Source organism: Copadichromis virginalis, linkage group LG3 (assembly GCF_057382275.1).
Source record: "Copadichromis virginalis isolate Kocher_CV1m ecotype Utaka linkage group LG3, C_Virginalis_male_GT1.1, whole genome shotgun sequence".
Classification (NCBI taxonomy): domain Eukaryota; kingdom Metazoa; phylum Chordata; class Actinopteri; order Cichliformes; family Cichlidae; genus Copadichromis; species Copadichromis virginalis.
Window position 1 is genome coordinate 19,894,843 of NC_140620.1, and position 24,818 is coordinate 19,919,660.

The 24,818-nt window shown below is 40.2% G+C and overlaps 1 protein-coding gene and 1 long non-coding RNA gene across 4 annotated transcripts; both read left to right on the top strand.

The window, feature by feature from the left end:
- LOC146713275 (uncharacterized) lies at window positions 1–8,620 on the top strand. 2 transcript variants are annotated; one of them, XR_014917754.1, is made up of 4 exons: window positions 1–413; window positions 500–681; window positions 5,994–6,164; window positions 8,296–8,620. It is a non-coding gene; the product is annotated as an uncharacterized LOC146713275 (long non-coding RNA). The 2 variants fall into 2 exon arrangements; XR_014917751.1 differs by lacking the exons at window positions 1–413; window positions 500–681 and adding an exon at window positions 1,387–1,409.
- Window positions 8,621–19,217: 10,597 nt separating this feature from the next.
- On the top strand, window positions 19,218–23,370 carry LOC146713276 (Fc receptor-like protein 5). 2 transcript variants are annotated; one of them, XM_085446639.1, is made up of 7 exons: window positions 19,218–19,268; window positions 19,832–19,867; window positions 20,059–20,322; window positions 20,402–20,647; window positions 20,734–20,958; window positions 21,497–21,593; window positions 23,035–23,370. In XM_085446639.1, the coding sequence occupies exons 1-6, from the start codon at window positions 19,238–19,240 to the stop codon at window positions 21,580–21,582; spliced, it is 888 nt and encodes a 295-aa protein (XP_085302765.1). In that variant the 5' UTR covers window positions 19,218–19,237; the 3' UTR covers window positions 21,583–21,593; window positions 23,035–23,370. The 2 variants fall into 2 exon arrangements, with proteins under 2 accessions (XP_085302765.1, XP_085302773.1); XM_085446647.1 differs by lacking the exon at window positions 21,497–21,593.
- The last annotated feature ends 1,448 nt before the right edge of the window (window positions 23,371–24,818 follow it).

Consider the following 24,818-nt stretch of genomic DNA (forward strand, 5'->3'; position numbering starts at 1 on the left):
GACTGAATGTAGTGTAAAGCGCTTTGGGGTCCTTAAGGACTAGAAAAGCGCTATACAAATGCAGGCCATTTACCATGTACCCATCAGGTAAAACATCGGCGATGTTTGCTTTGCCTTGTTGCTCATATTAGATTCTTGATGAATGTGTGTTGTTGTTATTCAGCCTGGTTCAATGTGCCCCTTTTTAACTTTGAGCACCCGCCCCTTTAAACCTCTCTGCACGGCCCTGAAGTGATGTAGACACGAACAAGATGTCAGGCTCCCGGCTGCTTTCTATAAAGATGGCTCCCTCATCAGGAAGCAGCCTACAGGTCACATGACCATCCAGCATGTTTCCAGGTCTGATGAAGGCCTCTACAAGTGTGACATCAGCGGTCATGGAGAGTCTCCATCCAGCTGGATCACTGTCACAGGTGACACACTCACCTGTCTGTGTTTCTGCAGCTTTCAACATTCACAATGTGACGACAACTTAATGACTGTGTTTGCTTTATTTTAGGGGAAGACACCACCACACCTCCACCTACATCCACACCTCCACCTACATCCACACCTCCACCTACATCTTCTGCTGTTCATCTCGTCTCCCTGTGTTGCTGACAGCTCAATCAGCCTGTGTTGTAGTTGTACTGGAGTTACTGGTTGTTTTGCTGGAATGAAACATTCAAAGGAAACTCAAAGGTGAGACTCACACTCCTAGGTTTTTCTTTCAGGCTTCTTTCAATGAGCAGAGTTTCTATTCAATATGTTTGTGGTGGATCATAAATTTGATTAGTTTTTGAGTTGCACATCTCTGTTCCTTATATTTCATGTCATGCTTTTATTATTGTTTTATTTGTTGTTTTGACTGTTGTGCTCTATAGATTATGCAGTGGGAAGGTAGAGGGAGATAAGTAGTGAAAGTTTTGCCTGGGTTGATTGTGCGTCAATCCATTGGTAATGCCTCGGGGCTCCAGTAGGTGGATTCGCGCGTCTTCTCCTTCACTCAATACAGACGAGTGAGAGCTGCGTGTTCGTGCCATTCTTTCACTTCTCCTCACTATTTCCCCTGTTTAAGGGCACAGCATGTTTGAGTGTTTATGTTAGTACCTTTATCAGTTTTAAGGAATATTCAAAGCAAAGATAAATGCACATTTATGAAGAGTAACTATTCTGTCCTGATTGACCACTTTATTACACATTTTGCATTGGTTGTTAATGCAAGTATTTAATGAGCCAATCACATCGCAGCAGCTCAGTGCTGTGAGACATGTAGCAGTTTCACAATGTTTGAATCTATATTTCACACACATGTGGAGAAAAAACAAACATTTGGGGTCAGAGGGCGGGGCCTACTTTGTGTATCTAACAAAAAAGAAAGAAAAAGGTCACATCAGTCAAGGCGACAATGAAGGAAACAGCTCTGCTCTGTAAGTGGACAATTTCTTTGTTTTTATAGTTCGGAACTTTTACTGTCTACTAATAGCTGATGATGGAGGAGAAGACATAAAGAAGAAGTCAGGCTGGATCCAGGCAGCGGGTTAAAAGGAGTTTTTGCATCTTTCCAGTTGACTTCACTGAATTAGTTATTATGTCAGCTTACGTTAAAAGTGGACACACGAGTTAAAAGTTGTGGTTCTGTTACTTATGCATCCACTACAGAAAACATGAAGTAATCACTAAAAGAACAGCTTTACAGACTTGGTGTTAGAGGTGTGGGAGCAGAAATGCACAGTGTAAACAGACTGATAGGCTGATCTGGTTCACATTTAAAAAGGCAAATATTTCAAAGACAGATTTATATCTGTATGTTTAATTTTACTTAGTAAAATGATGCAAATTAATGGCAGACTTTGTAAGTCGGTCCTCGGTCAATATCGCTTCATGCCGTGATGTGAAAACCTAACAGACTGTGGGTTTACCCTGATCACTCTGATGCCATAAATTGATTTACAGTATTTGTATCTGAGTTTACCTCAAACAACTTTGCTTATCTTGATAAATAGGCTGCAGTCAACATGATTTACCAAGGGATTACATCTAAAATAAAGAAATTACCTATTTTGGAGGTATATTAACTTAACAGGCAGGTCTTTGCACTGTGGAGTACTCAGAGACACACAGCTTTTTTTTTTTTTTTTTTTTTTTTACAAAACTGCTACATTATTTTAGACATGGCAGCTACAAATTAGTCTTTCATTTTTCATATAAAGGAGTGACTAAAGTGGACATGAACTCTTCTCAGTTACATTTGAACTTCCTTTTCTTGGTGGGAGGTACTCTAGTCTAAACTAATACAGGTGTCATTTCTCTTTAGCTCTGACTTCAGTGCTTTTCTGCAAAACAAACCAAGGTAACCAAATGAACCTTTTTTAAAACATTTCTAACAAATCTATGCTTCGAATCTTCTTTGTTCTTGGATGGTTAGGATGGCAGCTCTGACTACATTGAATTTATTTTTAATTTATTTCCCATTTTAGGTTGATTTATATGAGTATAATACACTCAACAAAAATATAAACGCAACACCTTTGTTACTGCTCCCATTCCCCATGGGATGGACGTAGAGACCTAAAATTCATTCCAGATACACAATATAACCATCCCTCCCAAACAGTGGTCACAAATCAGTCCAAATGTGTGGTAGTGGGCACATCTGCCATATTGAGATAATCCATCCCACCTCACAGGTGTGCCACATCAGGATGCTGATCTGACATCATGAGTAGTGCACAGGTGTACCTCAGACTGCCCACAACAAAAGGCCACCCTGGAATGTGCAGTTTTGTCTCACAGCAAAATGCCACAGATGCCACAAGCAATGAGGGAGCGTGCAACTGGCATGCTGACAGCAGGAATGTCAACCAGATCTGTCGCCCGTGCATTGAATGTTCATTTCTCAACCATAAGCCGTCTCCACAGGCGTTTCAGAGAATATGGCAGCACATCCAACCAGCCTCACAACTGCAGACCTCGTGTAACCACACCAGCCCAGGACCTCCACATCCAGCAGGTTCACCTCCAAGATCGTCTGAGACCAGCCACCCAGACAGCTGCTGGAACAATTGGTTTGCACAACCAAACAATTTCTGCAAAAACTGTCAGAAACCGTCTCAGGGACGCTCAACTGCATGCCCGTCGTCCTCATCGGGGTCTTGACCTGACTCCAGCTCGTCGCCGTAACAGACTTGTGTGGGCAAATGCTCACATTCGATGGCGTCTGGCACGTTGGAGAGGTGTGCGCTTCACGGATGAATCATGGTTCACATTGTTCAGGGCAGATGGCAGCTGAGAATGTCCCAGTTCTTGCATGGCCAGCATACTCACCGGACATGTCACCCATTGAGCATGTTCGGGATGTGCTTGACCGGCGTATACGACAGCGTGTACCAGTTCCCACGAATATCCAACAACCTCGCACAGCCATTGAAGTGGAGTGGACCAACATTCCACAGGCCACAATTGACAATCTGATAGACTCCATGCGACGATGTGTTGCACTGCATGAGGCAAATGGTGGTCACACCAGATACTGACCGGTTCTGGGTCCCCAGACCCCCAATAGCGCAAAAAACTGCACATTCCAGGGTGGCCTTCTGTTGTGGGCAGTCTGAGGTACACCTGTGCACTACTCATGATGTCAGATCAGCATCCTGATGTGGCACACCTGTGAGGTGGGATGGATTATCTCAATATGGCAGATGTGCCCACTACCACACATTTGGACTGATTTGTGACCACTGTTTGGGAGGGATGGTTATATTGTGTATCTGGAATGAATTTTAGGTCTCTACGTCCATCCCATGGGGAATGGGAGCAGTAACAAAGGTGTTGCGTTTATATTTTTGTTGAGTGTATATCATGAGTACCACCTGCAGCCACAGCACCGCCTACATCTACAGAAATAAATAAATACAATTTTATTTATATAGCACTTTCAGACAGAGTCACAAAGTGCTGCACATAAGGTAACAAACAATAAAAGGGTAAAACAGACAATATAAAACAGGCAGAAATTTAACCAAAAGCAGTTTTAAAAAGGTGAGTTTTGAGTTGTTTTTTAAAAACAACTACCGAGTCCACAGTTCTTAATGTATGAGGGAGAGAGTTCCACAGTCTCGGGGCCACAGTGGCAAAAGCTCTGTAACCCTTAGTTCTCATCTTAGTCTGTTTTATAGCAAGTAAGCCCTGATCAGATGACCTCAGGGACCTGCAAGGGACATAGGGCTGTAGCAGATCGGAGATGTAGGCTGGTGCCAGTCCATGCAAGGCTCTAAATGTCAAGACCAGGATCTTAAAATGTACTCTAAATTCAACAAGAAGCCAGTGTAGCTGAAATAGCAACAGTGTCACATGTGAATACTTGGAGGATTTTGTCAACAGCCCAGCTGCAGCATTTTGCACAACCTGCAGACGATCCAGAGAACCTTTGCTTAGACACATAAACAGAGTTACAATAGTCCAAGCGTGAGGAAATAAATGCATGTATAGCTATCTCCAGTTCAGGGCGAGATAAAATAGGGCTTAACTTAGCAACATTTCTTAAATGAAAACAAGACCGAACCAGAGATTTCACATGCCCATCCAATGTGAGAGTCGAGTCAAAAGTGACACCTAAATTCCTAATAGAGGATTTTAACATAGAGTGAGAGAGGACCAAGGGCTTTCACTATCTGGGATAAAAATCTGTCCGGAGCACATATGAGGACTTCAGTTTTCCCCTCGTTCAGTTGGAGAAAATTTACAGCCATCCAACGTTTGATGGAATCTAAGCAGTCATTTAAAAGCTGAAGCTTAGATAACTCCTGGGGCTTAAAAGAGATGTACAACTGAATATCATCAGCATAACAGTGATAAGAAATGTCCTCAAAAGAGCCCATTATATGCTGGAGGGGGAGAAGATATATTAAGAACAATAAAGGCCCCAAAACCGAACCCTGAGGGACACCACAAGTAAGGGAGGTAGAGGATGACCTAAAATCGGAGACCACCACAGAAAAAAGATCGGTTATGTAGATATGAGGAGAACCACTTCAAGGCAGTACCCGATACAACAACCTAATGCTTAAGCCTTTCGAGGAGGATGTGGTGGTCAACAGTGTCAGAAGCCGATGTTAGGTCCAACATAAGTAGGACCGAGCATCTTCCTGCATCATTATTCATCAAAATGTCACTTGCATGTTCTCCCCGTGTTTGTGTGGGTTCCCTCCGGGTACTCCGGCTTCCTCCAACCGTCCAAAGACATGCAGCTTGTGGGGATAGGTTAATTGGAAAATCCAAATTGCCACTAGGTGTGAATGTGCGAGTGAATGTGAGTGCGAATGGTTGTCTGTCCCTGTGTGTTGGCCCTGCGACAGACTGGCGACCTGTCCAGGGTGTACCCTGCCTCTTGCCCTATGACAGCTGGGATAGGCTCCAGCACCCCCCACGACCCTGAAAAGGATAAGCGGAAGCGAATGGATGGATGGATGGATGTCACTTGAGACCCTAAGAAGGGCTGTTTCTGTGGAGTGAGCTCTGCGAAAGCAGGACTGAAACTTATCGCAAATGTTATGTTTGTCCAGAGCCGCTATAAGTTGCCTAGCCACAACCTTTTCTAGAAGCTTAGCGATTAACGGTAATTTAGAGATTGGTCTGTAGCTGCTCCAAAGAGAGGGGTCTAGCTGAGGTTTTTTTAAAAGTGGGAGAATAGCAGCATTTTTAAAATAGACCGGAACTATACCAGACGCCAGTGAAGGGTTGATTAGAGTGAGCACATATGGACCAATAACCTGGAAGACATTTTTGAATAATGATGCAGGTACAATGTCAAGTGGACAAGAGGATGCTTTCACTGAATTCACTAGTTTTACCAGCTCAGGTAGTGAAACAGGAGAGAAAGTATCCAAAAGGACAGGGCGTGATGAGGTGGAGATAAACATAACAGGAGCTGAATGAGAAAAATACATCTGCACCTACATCCTCACCTCCACCTGCATCTTCACCTCTACCTGCATCTACACCTCTGTCTGCAGCTACACCTCCACCTGCAGCCACAGCTCCTCCTGCAGCCACCTCTACATTGACCTCTCTGGATTGTTACTCTCTTCTCCCCATGGTGGTGACTGCTGCGTCGGTCTGTCTCGTGGTTGTAGTGGTGTTAATGTTTCTTTTGATGGAGCAAACCAGTCACAGTCAACTTGAAGGTGAGACTCACACTCAGTTTTTTTTCTCTTTCAGGCTTTCAAAAGCTCACAGAATGACTTCTTGTAGTACAACTAATAAATTAAATTCCTTATTCACCAGCAGGGACCACATCCACAATTAGATCTGATGGTGTTTCTTGAGAGAGAATGGCAGGTGGAATATGTATAAATTTAGCATTCTGGTTGAAGGATTTTAATCTTCTGAGTGGCAGAAATCATCACAGAGCTGTTTTCATGGACGATATATTTTAAAACTAACTTTACTTCCCACATAGAGTTTAGTTGTCTGTCTCTATTTCTGAAGGATTGGAGACATGTCTGGTGTGCAGCCCACCTTTCACACTAGCGTAGCTAACTTGTTTTAGTGATGTATTTTTCAAAACTTAGTCGCAGCCTTTCAATGTAAGTGTTGTTCTTCACATGCTGAACAGTGTTTTTCAGCCTGTTTAACAGAAACTAGCAGCTCTGTGGTCGTCCAGTTTCCAGTTTCTGCAGCTTTACTGCAGAGCTGTTAAACACACATACTCACTGTTTTCTGCACAAACAACAGATCTAAGAGCAAATGTCTTACTGATCATTAATATTTCATGGAAAAAGACTTTTGGTCTTTCTCAAAGCATACGGGATGATGGTATTCTGCTCACACAATGCACAGTGCAGGTGGAGAGATGCTGATATTGAGCATGCTCAGTATAGGAGATCACTTTAATCAGCCTCCCTGGGAAAGTCCATTCCAGGGAAATAAGAGTCAGTTTATTAGTAAAACGTCAGATGCAGGAGGCACAGTGTAGACCTCTTTATCCTCTCGAGGATTTTTACATGCGCGTGTCAGAGTTTCCTCAACCAGTCTTCATGTGTTTTGTAGACCTGGAGAAGGCATTCAACTGTCTCCCTCAGGGCATTCTGTCAGGGGTGCTTTTTTGTTGCTTTGATCTGAGCAACAAAAAAATATAACTCTTTATTGCACTTTTGATCAAATAACATGCAAAACAATAGTATAATATAAATTTAAATGAATAAATGAACCATGTGTTTTCTACATCTCCAAGTGTCCCACACTAACATTAACAGTTTTGCATGTTTTAAACTCTGCATGTGAAACAACAACATCTGCAGCTTCGCCCCGTAGTTTACACTGAACTCGTGTGTGGTTACTAAGAATGATTTCACGCCACAGTGCCAAAGATAATGTCTCTGCAGTGTGACAAAGTGTGGGTCCAAGGAAACAGGTGTATCTGCTATGGCGACCCCTTGTGAAAAAGGAAACGACTGAAAGAAGCTTCAACATAAGTGAAGCTATAAGAGTATAAATTTAGCAAAATGTGCTCCAAGCATCAAAGTAAAAGTAGCACGCTGACTCAGCACTGGTGTAACCGCCAATAGCGGGTCATTTTTTTCTGTCACAGCTGTTTTTCCTACAAAGACACATTTTTACTGCTGGCTAAGTAACACTTTAGCATGCTGCATTGTGTTTTTGTTTTTTAATAGACACAAGGCCCCAGAAACTATTCAGTTTTCATCTTGAGTCTATATGTAGGAGCTGTGTGTGTTATGTACAACATATTCTATTACTGGTATATATTTGCATAAAACTTACTTAATGTTTAACACTGAAAGTCATTTGAGGTCCTAAAAGCTTCAGAACAGGTTAAATTAAACTGGATTAGAGATCAATGACCAATGAAACCAACCAAGTTACTGTAGATAGTCACAGTAAAGGTGATAATCACTTAAAGGCTGCTGGGCAAAATAATCACGGAGAGGATTTAATGCTTCAACAGCTCACATGATGACTTCAGGTTAATGCTAATAGTGACAGCTTCAGAGTCCCCTCTCTGCTCACTCTCTGCTACCAAACTAAACATTTCCTGGTGGGGTTCTTTCAGATTAAAAGCTCATTCATGACAGAATGTAGTAAGACTTTTAATGTAAATTTCTGAAGTTTGATATTAGATTAAAAAAACCTTTACTTTAAGTCTAGAGAAAAGGCCTTTAGGGTATTGACCAGACGTGTTCACTGACATTTCCCCATTCTGTCAGTTTACTATCTATAAACATAAGAAGCAGGCCTGGTTTTGTACACAGGTGCTTATCCTCACATTGTTTGATCTGTCTGTGTTTGTATGTCCAGAGTTTCCAAGAGAGCCAGACGTCATCTACTCCAAAGTGAAGCATTTCACCAGTCCAGCCACTGCGATGCAGCTGCAGGTCTCGCCGAGTCCTCAAAGCACCTCATGAAGATTTTTATGTGAAGAACCTGCAAAAACAAAGAAAAAAACAAACAAATGTGCCTTCAGCAACATGTAGTTAAGAGAGAATATAACTAATATATCAATGTAATGCTGTGTATTTAAGGCCAGTTATATATTTTATTTCTAAATGTGGGATCCTGCTGGTGTCTTCTCAGCACTGATCTGGTTTCTCTGCAGGATCAGTAAACTTTCGTCTCCCTTGTTGTTCTTCTCATGTGGTTTTGTGAGTTTCATAAAGACGTCTGACAGGAAACTGTGAATAGTTACGGCCAACAGATACACGTGTCACGGGTCAGTTTTGACCCAGTATTTTGAGTTTTCATATTTGTGGTTATTTTCTTGATCTTTTTGATGATGATGATGATGATGTTCTATGTTCAAGCTTATTCTGGTTTAGGTTTAGTTCTGCCCATGTAAAGTCTGTGTTTCTTAGTCTGCGTCCTTGTGTATTGTTTCCTGTTTTATTGTGAAGGTCTGTGTCTCATTTTTGTGTGTCCAGCTTTGCTCAACCTGTCTCGTTAGCCCCAATCTCTCCCAGCTGTGTCTCTCTCCTGTTTTCCATTCCCTGATTATGTCCCAGTGTATGTGAGCCCTGTGTTTCTCTGTGTCAGTGTGGTGATTGTCCTCATGCTGTATGTTTTGCTCTGTCTGTCCGTCCCTCCCGGTTTAGGTTTCAGTGTTCAGCAATAAAAGCTGCCATTTTGAGTTCAGTCCTGTTTCCAGTGAGTTTGCGTTTGTGTCCAATTCCTGCCTGCAAACAGCCGAAACATGACAACACGGCTCGGTTTGGAGCAGATGACAAAGAAAGAAACAATTAAAACTTCACCTCAACGCCAGACTAAAGCATGAATCATTCAAAGCTGGAAAATAAAGACTGAGAACAAAGTGTGTATGTGTGAGTTTGAATAGCTTTAATTTGAAGAAATTAAATTTGAGACGTTATTTTCAGGCCATTTGCAACTTGTAGAGAGTCCTCGCTTGTTGTTGTTGTTGTTTTTACTGTAACCTACTAAACATGCACTTTTTCAGTCCAAAGGTTTTCAAATTGGGGTTTCCAAACAGGCAGAACAATCCTAACCCTTAATGAGTTGCCAAAGACCCGATGGCTGTGAGGGGGTAAAACTGATTGAGCGTGGAAAAAAAGAAAAATCCTTCTTCACATCTGTCTTTAGTTCTTTTAAACTACTTATTGCTCACTTGCAGGACTCATGTATTTGTAGAAAAATGCTCTTTAAAGTAGTCATTTAAGGTTCTGGGAGGAGTGAAATGCAGTTCATGAATATGATATTTGACTGTAAGCTTTATACAACTGTGTCTTTCTGTTTCAGTGTAAAACAAAATACATAAGATGATAAAGTGAAACTCTTTAAAAAATAGATTTAAATGTTTTTCAGACATGGGAACTTGTTTAGGCTGCCAGTTAACTGCATTTATGCCCAAAGTTTTCTTCTAAGCATTTTGGTGAAACTGACGGCAGATGCCTCAAATTCACTTCTGTTTATGTAAAACTGCCCTCTAGTGGAAGGTGGCCTGATATGATTTTAAACAGCACTTTTACACACCTGGTATTCCCAGATTGTTTCCCATCAAAGAACAAACAGGCCCAACCTGCATTGCTTCTAGGCTCAGGCACGCTCAGGTAAAGAAGGTCCAAAAAGTTCAAGGACCATGGACTCTGCTTTCTAAAATAACAAAACACTTTAACTTTCTTAGCTTGCACAATGAAACATTGAATGAATGAATGTCTTTATTCGAGCAACCAATTAATAAAGTTATTGTAATGTACAATTACACACACAAAAAAAACCAAGTTTAGCTCGAAAAGGAGTGGGATGAAGGCAAGCTTTTTAACTCCCACCCCTGCAATCTTATCTGAGTTTTAAATTTTGTAGTTGCGCAGTACATTTAAATATTTGTGACATACAATTACAATTATAAAGTTATCACATTGTCATAATTACAACATACAGTAGTGTAAATATTTGGCATCAATAATACAGTCTTTGTTACCAATGTTGAATATCACAGTCATCACCATCATGGTCATTAAATCCTCTCCATATATTATTTATATTGTAGCTATGAAAATATCAATGAATTTTGCTTCCATTATATAGTAGTAACTTCATCAATTTTACTTTTAAGATTAATTCTGGTCTACTGTTTCCTAATAATGGAGATAGCAGTAATAACAACAGCGTAAGACAATATCAACAGTGTCCATTTCAACTCTACAAGATAATTGTTTATATAAGTATTTGTTGTTAACATTCTATATATAAACAAAGAAAAAAGAAAGAAATAATACAAAGAATATATTATTATTTACTATCATGGATAAACAATCACACACACGATTCCTCTTTGTACCTTGACAATATACATTTTTTGTACCTCGATTTAAACAGATGGATATTTGGACATTGCTTGAGCTCTACATCCAATCTGTTCCAAAGTTTCACTCCACACAAAGACACGGACAAACTTTTCCTGGTAGTTCTAACTATCTGCCTTTTAAAGTTACTACATCCCCTCAGATTGTAACCTCCTTCTTTATGTATAAAGAGCTTTTGGATATTTTCTGGCAGTATACCCTTATTTGCCTTATATAGGAGTTGAGCGGTCGAGAATTCAGCTAAATCAATCAATTTTAATAGTTTTGACTGCAAAAACAAAATATTAGTGTGACTATAATATCCTACCTTATACATTATTCTTATAGCACATTTTTGTAGTATAACCAGGTGATGCAGAGAACTTTTGTAATTATTGCCCCACACCTCTACACAATAAGTCAAGTATGGTAGGACTAGTGCACAGTATAACAAATACATTGCATGGCAGTTTAAGAAGAACTTGGCTCTATTTATGATTGAGATACTTTTGGACACTTTATTTTGTATATGTCTGATGTGTGATTTCCAGCATACTTTGCTATCAATCATTACTCCCAAGAATTTTATTTCTGATACTACATCTATGACTACACCATCTATTTTTATTGCAGTATCTACATTTACATTGTAATTCCCAAAGAACATTACCTTCGTTTTGCTCAAATTTATAGATAATTTGTTAACATCCATCCATATTTTTAATTTCCTTAACTCATTGTTAATGTTAAGTACTAGGTCACTATGGTCTTCGTTAGAATAAAAAATATTGGTGTCGTCAGCAAATATAACTAATTTTAATAACTTTGATACATTAAATATGTCGTTTATATAAAGGTTAAATAGAGTTGGTCCCAGAACTGATCCTTGTGGCACTTCACAGCTAATGCCCAAATACCCCGATTCAAACTCGCCCATCTTCACATACTGCTGTCTCTCAGTCAAATAACTTTGGATCCATTTCAAAGCCACTCCCCTAATACCATATCTGTCTAATTTTTTAAATGATCTGCAATGATTAATCATATCAAATGCTTTCTTCAAGTCAATAAATATCCCTGCTGCATGTCTTTTTCTATCCAGACTGTTGGTTATCTCTTCTATTGCATCAATGATAGCCATTGAAGTTGACCTTCCTGTCCTAAATCCGTACTGACTTTCATTAATTAGTTTATGTTTGTCAATAAATTTACCTAGTCTATTATTATAAAGTTTTTCTAATATTTTAGAAAACTGCGGGAGCAGGGACACTGGTCGATAATTAGTGAAGATGTGTTTGTTTCCACTTTTATATATGGGTATAACTTTAGCTATTTTCATTTTCTTTGGGCATTTCCCCGTTTGAAATGATAAATTACATATATAAGCTAGAGGTCTGGCAATACTATGTATGATTCGTTTAACTAATATCATATCTATACCAAAACAATCAGTAGAGGTCTTGTTCTTACAGTTGTTAACTACATCTAAAATATCTAATTCAGTAACTCCCGACAAGAACATGGTCTTTGAATTTATTTCTATCAATGACATTTCACTGCGATTACTTTTTGGAATTGTTGTAGCCAGCTCCGGTCCCACATTAACAAAAAAGCTGTTAAAGCACTCCACCATCTCGTTTAGATTGTAATTGTCACTATTATTATTAGTGAAATAATCTGGATATGAGCACTTTTTTGTGTTACCTTTAATAATAGTGTTAAGTATTCCCCATATCTCTTTAGTGTTGTTTTTATTTTTATGTATTAATTTAGTATAGTATAATTTCTTACTAGTTCTTAATATTTCCGTTAGTTTATTTTTATAATTTTTATATCTATACTCTGCTTCTTCAGTTCTTAATTTAGTGAATTGTCTATATAAAGAATTTTTCTTCTTACAGGCCTTGTGTAGTCCTTTGGTTAACCACGGGCATTTAATAGATTTATTGTTGATACTGAATTGCCCGACTGGGCAGTTTTTATCGTACAGGCAGTTGAAGATATCCAAAAATATTTCAAAAGCTCTATCCACATCATCTCCAGCATACACTGCATTCCAATCCTGATTCATCAAGTCCTGATAAAGGAGATTAATTGCATTTTCTGTTCTTACTCGTTTGTAGATATATTTCTGAGGTACTTTCTTACATACACTCTTAACGTCATACACTATAAATATTGGCAGGTGATCAGTTATATCACATACCATTAGTCCGCTAGCAATTATTAACTCTAAATTATTTGTAAAGATGTTATCAATAAGGGTAGCACTATGAGATGTTATACGACTTGGTCTTAAAATTGTGGGATATAAACTCATACCAATCATCCTATTAATATAATCCTCGGTGGTCTTGTGATTGTTTGGATTTATCAAATCGATATTGAAATCTCCACAGATGAATAATATTTTATTACTTACAGCTGAAAATATTTTTTCAATCCAATCAGTGAATACTTCTAGACTCGAACCAGGTGATCTATAAAGACAACTAACAATAATGTTTTTCTCTTTTTCATTGATAATTTCTATGGTTAAGCATTCAAGTAAGTCATTTTTTGTCAATGTCATACTTTCCAATATTCGAAATTTAAATTTCCTATGTACATATATAGCAACACCTCCTCCTGCTTTGTTTGTTCTATTAACATAGTTAAGATTATAATCCTTTAATTCAAAATCAACACCTTTTTCTTCTTTAATCCATGTTTCTGATACTGCTATAATACTAAATGGGTCGTGAAACTGTTGTAAATATTCCTCAATTGAACTGAAATTTGAATACAAACTTCTACTATTAAAGTGAATGATTGAGAATTTCTTATCAGTTTTAATTGAGGAATTATATTCTTTTTCAGAGTAATATTTACAGTCATTTGGGTTGGCTAATAGGAAGTGGTTGTCAGGGTCTAATTGATCTTCTTGATCTGAAGCGTTATGATCAGTATATTCGAAATGCTTCAATTCCAAATCCTCAAGGTTTAAACTCCGTTCTTGTGTTTCTAGATTCATCTTTTGTCAGATTTAAGGAGTATTTAGATGTCATTGTATGAGTTTACACTCCTTTAACTGACACAGGTTGTGCAGACCCTCAGTAGTCTTCATTCATATTTATTCAATTCCTCTATATCTCTGATAATCACCACTTTAGCTTCCTCAGGCGTTCCTTTCTGTAAAACAAAGACCACTCCCTCCAACCTCCCAGCTGCTTTCTATAAAGATGGCTCCCTCATCAGGAAGCAGCCTACAGGTCACATGACCATCCAGCATGTTTCCAGGTCTGATGAAGGCCTCTACAAGTGTGACATCAGCGGTCATGGAGAGTCTCCATCCAGCTGGATCACTGTCACAGGTGAGGAGCTTCACTCTGATTTCACCTCTTATTTCATCCACATTCATGACACACTCACCTGTCTGTGTTTCTGCAGGTTTCAACATTCAGAATGTGACTTTTAGCTGATGTTCTTTATTTAAGGGAGATCTACACCCATACCTCCACCGTCTGGTTGGAGTGGCTCTTCCACCACTTCCGGCAGGAGCAGCCCTTCACCCGGCTGTTCCCCCTCTTCCGGCATTCAAGGACCCCCCGCGCGCCTCGTCCACCACCTCTGGCTGGCAAGGTGTCCCACATGGCAGACAGCTGGCATGGTTCTCCAGCGATGAAATGGAACCAGCAGGCACAGAAAAATCTGGCAGTGGTAATGCTGGCTGGAGCTGTTCAGGGCATTGGCTCTGCCCAGGCCGTGACAGCAAGGTGCAATCCTCAGCTGGCTAAATGAGTTCACGGAAACTTCCAGAAGAGGACGGAGACGGCTGGGTCAACGCGCTCGGGCTGTCAGCAGAAACTAATTGCTCAGACAGCTGAGATGGCAAGGCAGAGTTTCCAGGTAATGCAGGTTGTGTTGGCTTCTTAGTCTCCAGGAGTCCAGAGTCAGCAGAAGGCTGAAACTCAGCCTCTTGGGAGGCCCTGGGAATGACAGTCTCCAATAAGGCCAGTTTTTGAGAAGCAGCTAAAGTCTTAATAGGATTTGCTCTCTGCTTTGAATAAGCAATCAAAAAACAATCCTTTAAATTAACAGGCTTTGAATAAACAGTCCCAGTTATATTTACTCCCTATATCCATAGGGCCAGAGGATGTGGCGTCTGAGGAAACAGTTTTTGAATGTACAATTTGAGAACTTACAGACACAGAGATGCTAGTTTACAGATACTGAAGAGCTATGTTCAGGGTTGACAAACTCTAGCGAGCTAGATCAGCTGCTATACAAACAGTCCTTGAGTTTGTTTCTGCTGAGCAATGTTTATGCTTAAATCTTCAGAGCAGGGGTTACCAGTCTGTGTATACATAGCTCCACGAACAGAAAGGGAGGGTGAAGAGCGGCGCTACAGCGCAACAAAACAGGTGAAGCAACTCAACCACCTGAATAGGGGACTCAGACCCCAGACTTCCTCTACAGATGTCAGCAACTTCCCACTAACACCCAAGTTTTTGCATCAGCCACTGCCCAAGCCACACGCCACTGATGCAGCCGGGAACCTGTCAGCTGCCCCTGGAGGTCAATAGCTAGTAGCAACAGCCACAACAAGAGAGGTATAGAGCATGGTCCAGTCTGTACTCAGCCTATCAAAAGTCCTGCCAGAGATGGAACTCAAGGATCTTTTGAATTCAGGCCAGATAACACATAGGCTGGACTATTGTCAGAAAATAACATGACAAAAATGATAAAGTGAAACTCTATTTTCAATAGATTAAATAGATTAAATAGATCAGCCCCCAGTGATGAATTATCTTTAGAGCATGTTTGTGAAATGTTCATCTGAAGAAAATTCAAAAATGAGTCAGTGGGCTCAAAGATGATTGGTTTTGCTTCTGGGTTTATTTCTATGTTATTTTTTCTCTCTTTTTTCTCTTCAATGGCCAACAGACTTTAGCTCAGGATGTCACTCATACAGGGAGTGCAGAATTATTAGGCAAATGAGTATTTTGTCCACATCATCCTCTTCATGCATGTTGTCTTACTCCAAGCTGTATAGGCTCGAAAGCCTACTACCAATTAAGCATATTAGGTGATGTGCATCTCTGTAATGAGAAGGGGTGTGGTCTAATGACATCAACACCCTATATCAGGTGTGCATAATTATTAGGCAACTTCCTTTCCTTTGGCAAAATGGGTCAAAAGAAGGACTTGACAGGCTCAGAAAAGTCAAAAATAGTGAGATATCTTGCAGAGGGATGCAGCAGTCTCAAAATTGCAAAGCTTCTGAAGCGTGATCATCGAACAATCAAGCGTTTCATTCAAAATAGTCAACAGGGTCGCAAGAAGCGTGTGGAAAAACCAAGGCGCAAAATAACTGCCCATGAACTGAGAAAAGTCAAGCGTGCAGCTGCCAAGATGCCACTTGCCACCAGTTTGGCCATATTTCAGAGCTGCAACATCACTGGAGTGCCCAAAAGCACAAGGTGTGCAATACTCAGAGACATGGCCAAGGTAAGAAAGGCTGAAAGACGACCACCACTGAACAAGACACACAAGCTGAAACGTCAAGACTGGGCCAAGAAATATCTCAAGACTGGTTTTTCTAAGGTTGTATGGACTGATGAAATGAGAGTGAGTCTTGATGGGCCAGATGGATGGGCCCGTGGCTGGATTGGTAAAGGGCAGAGAGCTCCAGTCCGACTCAGACGCCAGCAAGGTGGAGGTGGAGTACTGGTTTGGGCTGGTATCATCAAAGATGAGCTTGTGGGGCCTTTTCGGGTTGAGGATGGAGTCAAGCTCAACCCTCAGTCCTACTGCCAGTTTCTGGAAGACACCTTCTTCAAGCAGTGGTACAGGAAGAAGTCTGCATCCTTCAAGAAAAACATGATTTTCATGCAGGACAATGCTCCATCACACGCGTCCAAGTACTCCACAGCGTGGCTGGCAAGAAAGGCTATAAAAGAAGAAAAACTAATGACATGGCCTCCTTGTTCACCTGATCTGAACCCCATTGAGAACCTGTGGTCCATCATCAAATGTGAGATTTACAAGGAGAGAAAACAGTACACCTCTCTGAACAGTGTCTGGGAGGCTGTGGTTGCTGCTGCACGCAATGTTGATGGTGAACAGATCCAAACACTGACAGAATCCATGGATGGCAGGCTTTTGAGTGTCCTTGCAAAGAAAGGTGGCTATATTGGTCGCTGATTTGTTTTTGTTTTGTTTTTGAATGTCAGAAATGTATATTTGTGAATGTGGAGATGTTATATTGGTTTCACTGGTAAAAATAAATAATTGAAATGGGTATATATTTGTTTTTTGTTGAGTTGCCTAATAATTATGCACAGTAATAGTCACCTGCACACACAGATATCCCCCTAAAATAGCTAAAACTAAAAACAAACTAAAAACTACTTCCAAAAACATTCAGCTTTGATATTAATGAGTTTTTTGGGTTCATTGAGAACATGGTTGTTGTTCAATAATAAAATTATTCCTCAAAAATACAACTTGCCTAATAATTCTGCACTCCCTGTATAAAAAGAAACTTTTTTGGCTATGAGGAAGTTTTTCAAATATAAAACCTTGTAAAATCTTAAAACATAGATTGTCAGGGATCCTGGGTCTGAGCAACCCAGGATCCCTGAGCAGTTATGAATTATATTATTATTATTATTATATGTATTTTGGTGTTGCTGCTGCTCTTCTCCATGCTTGTGTGTGTGTGTGTGTGTGTGTGTGTGTGTGTGTGTGTGTGTGTGTGTGTGTGTGTGTGTGTGTGTATGTCTGCCTGCTTGGAGGATGGAGCTCAGCCACCTGCAGGCCTGAGGGGTGTGGCCCTGCGGAAGGACTGGCCACACCCGAAGCCACACACCTGCTGCTGATCAGGCCTCGTCGGGGGAGCTACTTAGGAGAGAGTTGGAGCTCCCACCGACGCGGGATCATTTCCTTGTGACTCCACGTTAGTCGTCCCGTTGAATTGAGTAGTGTGTGTATGCCCGCAGTTGTATGTGTCCTGACGGCTGCGTCTATTGTTTCCCGCAGGAGGAGCGTGGAAGGCACGAAGAGCAGCGAGCACCGGGGGGTGCTGACACGGGAGCGGAGAGCACAGAGACACCGACTATTCACGAAGAGACACGACACGGGAGTCTGGGAGAACACGGGGATTTATTGTTACTGTAAATAAACGTACTGTTTATACACAGAGTACCGCGCCTGGGTCCTCCTTCCCCACACATCCCCACGGTGTGCCATGCCATACCGTGACACAGATATAATTTGGATTTGTCACATTAGAAGATTTTCTGTCAACAGTCAATGCCGCGGGGGATTTTGTTGTTGTTGTTGTTGTTGCAATACCAAAATTTACCACTGGTACCTGTAATATTACCGTATGGCATGTGGTAACTATTGCTGATCTAAAAGCATATAAATGACTTAAGTTGTAATTTGGAGCAAGTCTAATCTTTAACAAGAAGCTGATATAGCAGGATGGGTGAGTTTTAGCACCAGGCGTGTGTGTCTGTGTGTGCAAGTTTTCTTGCGTGTGATGAGTCAATGGGGAGAAAAAAAAAAGAAAAATCAGCCACGTCCTCCTGAGTGACGGGTCCCAAGGAACCATAGTCTGGTGCTGCCATCTACTGACACTAAAGTGCACCAACAAGCCCTCCAACACTGAGTCTGCACAAGTGAAAGGTCACTAACTCGCATAATGAATGTGCAACACCCCTTTTTTATATTTTGAGATGAAAGGAAGGCAAAAGTGACTCGAACAACCACTCGTTACAACAAAAGGATACTTGCTGTTCTCTGAATGCACCGCATATGAAGGAGATTCTGTAGCAGCAGAAACCACACCAGCTGAAACTCCTGTCAGCTAACAACAGGAAACCGAGGCTGCAATTCACACATTCACTAACCAAATGTAAATAAAAGATTCTAAAAACACAGCCCGGTCTGGTTAGTTTCAATATATTCTGAGAGATTTAGACGGTAGGGTCAGAATTTGATGTAAACAAGGTAAAGCACAGACCCATCCTGTTTCCTATCAATGATTCTGCTGCTGGTGCGGTGACAGCCTGCGCAAGTGTCTTTGTGGGCAACAGTCTCCAAGAACCCCGCTGTGCTCAACAGCTAAAACTGCATATCTGGGAAGACTGGGAAAATTTCACCACTGCATCCCTATTCTCCCAGCTCTTCATTGTTAAAGTGTTGCTAAAAGAGAAGCTGCCAAACAACACAACACATTTTCAAACACTAAAAGCGGTTAAATTATTGAAAGTGCAGCTTTGTACTCTTTTCTGTCAAATAACTTTTAAACTACAATTTGAATTGAATGATTTTTTGTTTTAACTTATATTTGTCACACATCTTACACATATAGAAAAAAGACAAGCTGGTGAAGAGGGTGGGGTTTACCTTGTCTCTATAACAAAAAGGAACAAAAGGTCACGTCAGTTAAGAGGACGATGAAGGAAGCGTCTGTACTATGTCTGCTCTGTGAGTAAAGCATGAATTTTTTGGTTTTTCTTTGTTTTAAATGTTGAACTTTTACTTTCTGTTCTGTTAATCAAAAGTGATGAAGGAAAAAGAAGAATAAAAGCACCAAGTTATGGTAGTGCTCTTTATGCCACCAGTACAGTGAGAAAAAAAACCCTAATAGTGCAAAAAGACTGATAGACAGTTTTGTGTGACATTTACAGGGGAAATGATACTGCAAAGATTTCTTACTATATATTCATTATTATCGACTTCTAAATCTAACTATGAATTTACATGAAAGACGAAGAAGAGTTTTTGCACAACGTTCCTTAAATTGTTCTCACACCCCCTCCTCGACCTCTGCTTCGAGGATTCTGACATTTAGTGTGACTCAGAAGTGTTGATTCATTTAAACTAACATAATCATCCTGCTTTAATCATCCCACTCCATACGTGACATCTCTTGTAGCAAAACCAGCATTTTCCCAGAGTTTCATAGTTATCTATAACATAATAATTATCTACAGTCATTTATTCTTTAGTCTTTATTCTATACTAACCTAATTGTAATTTCTCCTTAGTTCTGACATCGGTGTTTTACTGGACAACAAACCAAGGTCAGTAAACGTCTTTTTATAAATATAAATTGCTAAAATGGTGATCAGAATCAGAAATATCTGGTGTGTAGATGCTTATGGGCTGCTATAGCACATTTAAATCTTATTTTCATTCTATAGGCTGATTTCATCTAAACAATAATTTACATTACTTTTGAAATTAATGAAAAGCTTATTTTTAACCCTCACAGCTCGTCTGACTGTGAGTCCCAGCAGCTCTCAGTTCTTTGACGGAGACTCTGTGTCTCTGAGCTGTGAGGAGGACGACAGCTCTGCTGGATGGACTCTGAGGAGAAACACAAGCTTAGAAACCAGGACTCAGTGTGGAGATGAGTTTGGAATATTAGACAGTTCTTCCTGCATCATCAGCCACATCGTTCTACTGGACAGTGGAGTTTACTGGTGTGAGTCCAGAGAGGGTCCCATCAGTAACATGGTTAACCTGACAGTCGCTGGTAAGCTGAGTGTGTGGAGTTAGTGTTGATGAAGCTGTGTGTAAATGGATGAAATGCTGTAGTTTGTCTCTGTGTTGAGGTGGATCAGTGATCCTGCAGAGTCCTGTCCTCCCTGTGATGGAGGGAGATGACGTCACTCTGCTCTGTAAAACAAAGACCGCTCCCTCCAACCTCACAGCCATTTTCTTCAAAGATGGCGTCTTCACTGGGAAAGACTCTACAGGTCACATGACCATCCAGCATGTTTCCAGGTCTGATGAAGGCCTCTACAAGTGTGACATCAGCGGTCATGGAGAGTCTCCATCCAGCTGGATCACTGTCACAGGTGACACACTCACCTGTCTGTGTTTCTGCAGGTTTCAACATTCACAATGTGACGACAACTTAATGACTGTGTTTGCTTTGTTTTAGACAAACACACCACCACACCTCCACCTACATCCACACCTCCACCTACATCTACACCTCCATCTACAGCCACACCTCCACCTAAAACCACCTCGACCACCTCGACCTTTCCTGCCGCTTCCTCTCCTCTTCTCCCGGTGTTGCTGACTGCTGGAACACTCTGTGTCATAGCTCTAGTGGTCTTACTGATTGTTTTGGTGGAACGATATGTTGACAGGAAGCTTCAAGGTGAGACTCCGACTTTCAGGCTTTTCAAAAATTCATGATTCAAAAATGTTTTATTGTCAGCTCTCTACTTGGACACACAGGATAACTCAAATACTGTTTCTTACTCACCTCAGTGTAAAAAAAAAAGACTTAAGAAAAGTTAAAGGAATATATAAAATTCAATCAGTGCACTATAATGGCAAGAGTGTAAGATATAAATGCAATATATAAAATAAAGCAGCAAGATATAAATCATACAAATTAAATAGAATAAAATAACATAAATTGAATGAATAATTACAGCAAATATGTAAACTTTATAACATCTTTATGTGCTTTATACATAGAACAAACTGATTGATTAGTTCGTGGATTTGTTGATTCATTCATTCAAAGCTTTCATGGGTCAATCTGTGGAAGCTACAAATAATACTTACAAATTCAGCAGGAAAATCATAATTACTTTCCCCACAATAAATAATCTGAATGATTAATGTAATGGCAGTAGTGTCTCTATGACATGTGCACTGATGTCCTCTCTGTGTGTTTCATTGTGCAGAGAGCGCTTTAGCTGCCGTCTACTCAGCAGTGAGGACAGAAGACATCTGTTATGTAGAAATCAAGATTAAAGAGAAACCCACATAAACAAAGACCAGGTACAGCTGCTCCTCTTTGTCTTAACGCTCAGAACAATTCCAGCTATTCCTGGCATTCCAGTTTAAACCAGTGGTGTCAAACATAAGCCCCAGAGGCCAGAATATGTAAAGACTCTAATCTGACTCATTGGATGACTTTGAAACATTTGAAGGAGAGCAGAAATGTTGGACGACTGTGTTGGCATAAGCATTTCAGATTTTCCTTCTCATAAAGACCTCCCATGTCAATTTACACTAATTAATTAAACTATTGATTTCAGTAATTTTTCTATTTAAATCACACTTCCTTTTATATAATACAGCTAAGGAATAAAATCAATTTTAAATCAATAGAAAACAAGTGCTTGTTTAAGTTTGAGTTTAAGTCAAAGAACAATGTTAAGTACAGGAAGTGATGTAGACTCAGAGTCAAGCTGGAAGGAAATGCAGAAGAAAATTAAGCACCTCAGATTGTCATGAGGCCAACATTTACACTCTCTTACGCACTCCTTTGATTTTCACGCTCTTCTTTTGGATTTTCCTGATTCTATTCTAACAGCACGGCTCTGCATCACATCACACTTGTCAACATCACACTTGTTTGGCTCTGCACATGTGCAGAAAAGAAAAAAACAATAGAATAGAAAAATCCAAAATGATCTAAAGGTAAAAGTGAGATAGGATGTGCAAGGTGTGAAAATGACGTTTTCTCACTGTAAAACCACAGCAGCAGCATCCGCCTGTTTTTCATTTTTTTGTCCTGTGTGGGAAGATTGGTTCATACTTCTCAGACAGTTTATTTTGATGAGCTTATTTTGTATCTTCCAGTTAAAAAAATGTTAAAAAAGAAAAATGTAAGTCACGTGATCCAAGCACGGTGAGCTCATCGGTTTAAATTAACACTGACATCATTAGCAGATCCGTCCCTTAGTAGGTTTAAAAATGATTTAAATACAAACTCAGACAAACAAATGCACGACATGTTACAATGTTCATGTTTCAATTGTTTTCTGGGATGGATGCTGCTCTATAAAAACATATAGAAAGACACGTAGCAAACAAAGGAGACCTAGATACAGAATATTGACCTTTTGTCATAGTAAAAACCCACAGCAACAGTCTCCACCTGTTATATGTTGTTCCTGTAAACTGCGTGAGACCTTCGGTATCTTGTGGTTGAAATGTATCAAAGAGCAGGGGGTGCACCTGCAGATGCTGTGTGATCTGAAGTTTCACATATACTGTTTATAGTATTCATAATTCAGTGTGTTAGGGTGATTATTACTTAAAATGCAAAGTTTGTGCCTGAGAGACTTTAGACATTGAAACCTTTCATTAAGATACGTCTGAACTGTAACTGGTTTGACGTGTTCCTCGCTCTCTGTATATGAATATAACAGACAGGCCAGGTTTGTGCACAGGTGCTTATTGTTTCTCATGATGTTTTAAACTGTGTGTTCAGATTGTGAAGCCAGAGCTCTGTACTGAAGATTCCCACCAGTCCAGCCGATGACTTCCAGCTACTGGTCCAACCGACCCATAAGACCCCAGGACATAGATGTGTAATACTCATATATTTCCGTGTGTTTTTCTCATCACCTTACACAGCCAGCACGCTTGCCTTATCAAGAGTATGTATAGTATGTAATGCATTAATGCAGTAATGGAATGCACTGTATATGATCCCCTATTGATCTTTCTATCGATCTATTTAATTTCTAAGTGGGAGACCGTGTTGTCTGCTCCACAGCAGTGATCTAGTTTTTCTGCAGAATCAATAAACTTTGGTCTCACTTTTGTTCTCGTGTGGTTCTGTGGGTTTCAGAAAGATGTCTGATGCTAACTGATACACGCCACAGCTGCACACTATAAACAGCAGGAGCATTATTCAGTGGCTGGAAACTTCAGAGAAAAAAAAGTCAGAACAAAGTGCGTACGTGTTCGTGATAGGAAATGAAGTCTGTTGGGCTATGGATGGCTGCACTGGGAGATGACGTTTAACTTAAGAAGCTGTACACCGCATCTTAGCTGGCGTGCAGTTTGCTGTCTGTGGTTCAAAGTCTGTTACACTCTCCAAGGTCCCAAAAAAAGAAATCGGTTACATCTGATGTTTCAAACAAATGGAGCTGAGTGTCTTTTTCAAATGATCAGCTAGTTACAAGTCTAATAGATACATAATGAGCAGATTCCAACTCATTTTTTAATGTCTTACCTTCACAGCAGCACATCAACAGCTCAGTGCTCCTGCAGCTGTCGTGCACAGATGTTACAAGTTAGTGTAGTTTCTTCAAGTTCCTTCTTATTGTCAGCTCTCATTAAAATAACAACTGCTCTCTTGCACTAGTCATGCATTTGTGAAATAATAAAGTAAACACCTGTTAAAGTGTTTCTGTCATAGCAGTGTGAGTGGCGGGCAGATGTGACAGCAGTGTGCAGAACGCACATGCAGGGTTTTCTTTGTTGCAATAAGAAAAGCAGTATTTGTAATATCACCATTTAGCATTTAGGTAACAGATGTGAAGTCGTGGTTTTAAAGTAGAGTTTAATGAGCTGATTTAGCAGCAAAGGTGATTCTTGGATGTGGCACCAGCTCTGGCCGCTCTGACCACCATCTCAACAATAAACCAACAACTAGTGCTGCCATCTACTGACACTAAAGTGCACCAACTAGCTGTACAACTCTGTGTCTGCACCAGTGAAAGGTGACTAACCTAACAATGTAAATGCATCTGATATGAAAGAAACTCTACAGCAACCAATAGGAGAGCCTCAAAATGTCTTCTGTAAATACTCAGTCACACTAACCAGGGCCAACCTGCATAGTTGCTAACATCAGATATATGGCACCTCCAGTGCGGAGCATAAAAAGCAGAAACACAATTGTGATACCTACAGGAGTTCACGAGCTCGTGTATATAGTGTAGGAGGGATGAAATGGTAGGAAGACTGAAAGGATGACACACCAAAAATAACGTCAGTCAACGGCGCTGGCACGGCTGGCAGCCTTAACCCAAATTCCTGCGGGATGAATAAAGTATAATCAATCAATCAATCCAAAGTGTTTTATACTTGATGTTCAAAATCAAAAACTCATTATATTATATTTTGAGATGAAGAAATCTTTATTATTCTTATTTTTCATCATGATGAAGTTCTGTTACAAGTTCTTAACATGCCCAAACAAGAAAATGTTCTGATCACCGAATTCAGGATGTGTTGACTCACACTTCAGCTTTTTAAAGCTCT

Coding starts and splice junctions, on each gene's coding strand:
- LOC146713276 (XM_085446639.1), top strand. CDS start 19,238: ATGAAGGAAGCGTCTGTACTATGTCTGCTCT. Junction 20,648..20,733: donor CAGCTGGATCACTGTCACAG/GTGACACACTCA, acceptor GCTTTGTTTTAG/ACAAACACACCACCACACCT. Junction 20,959..21,496: donor TGTTGACAGGAAGCTTCAAG/GTGAGACTCCGA, acceptor TTCATTGTGCAG/AGAGCGCTTTAGCTGCCGTC.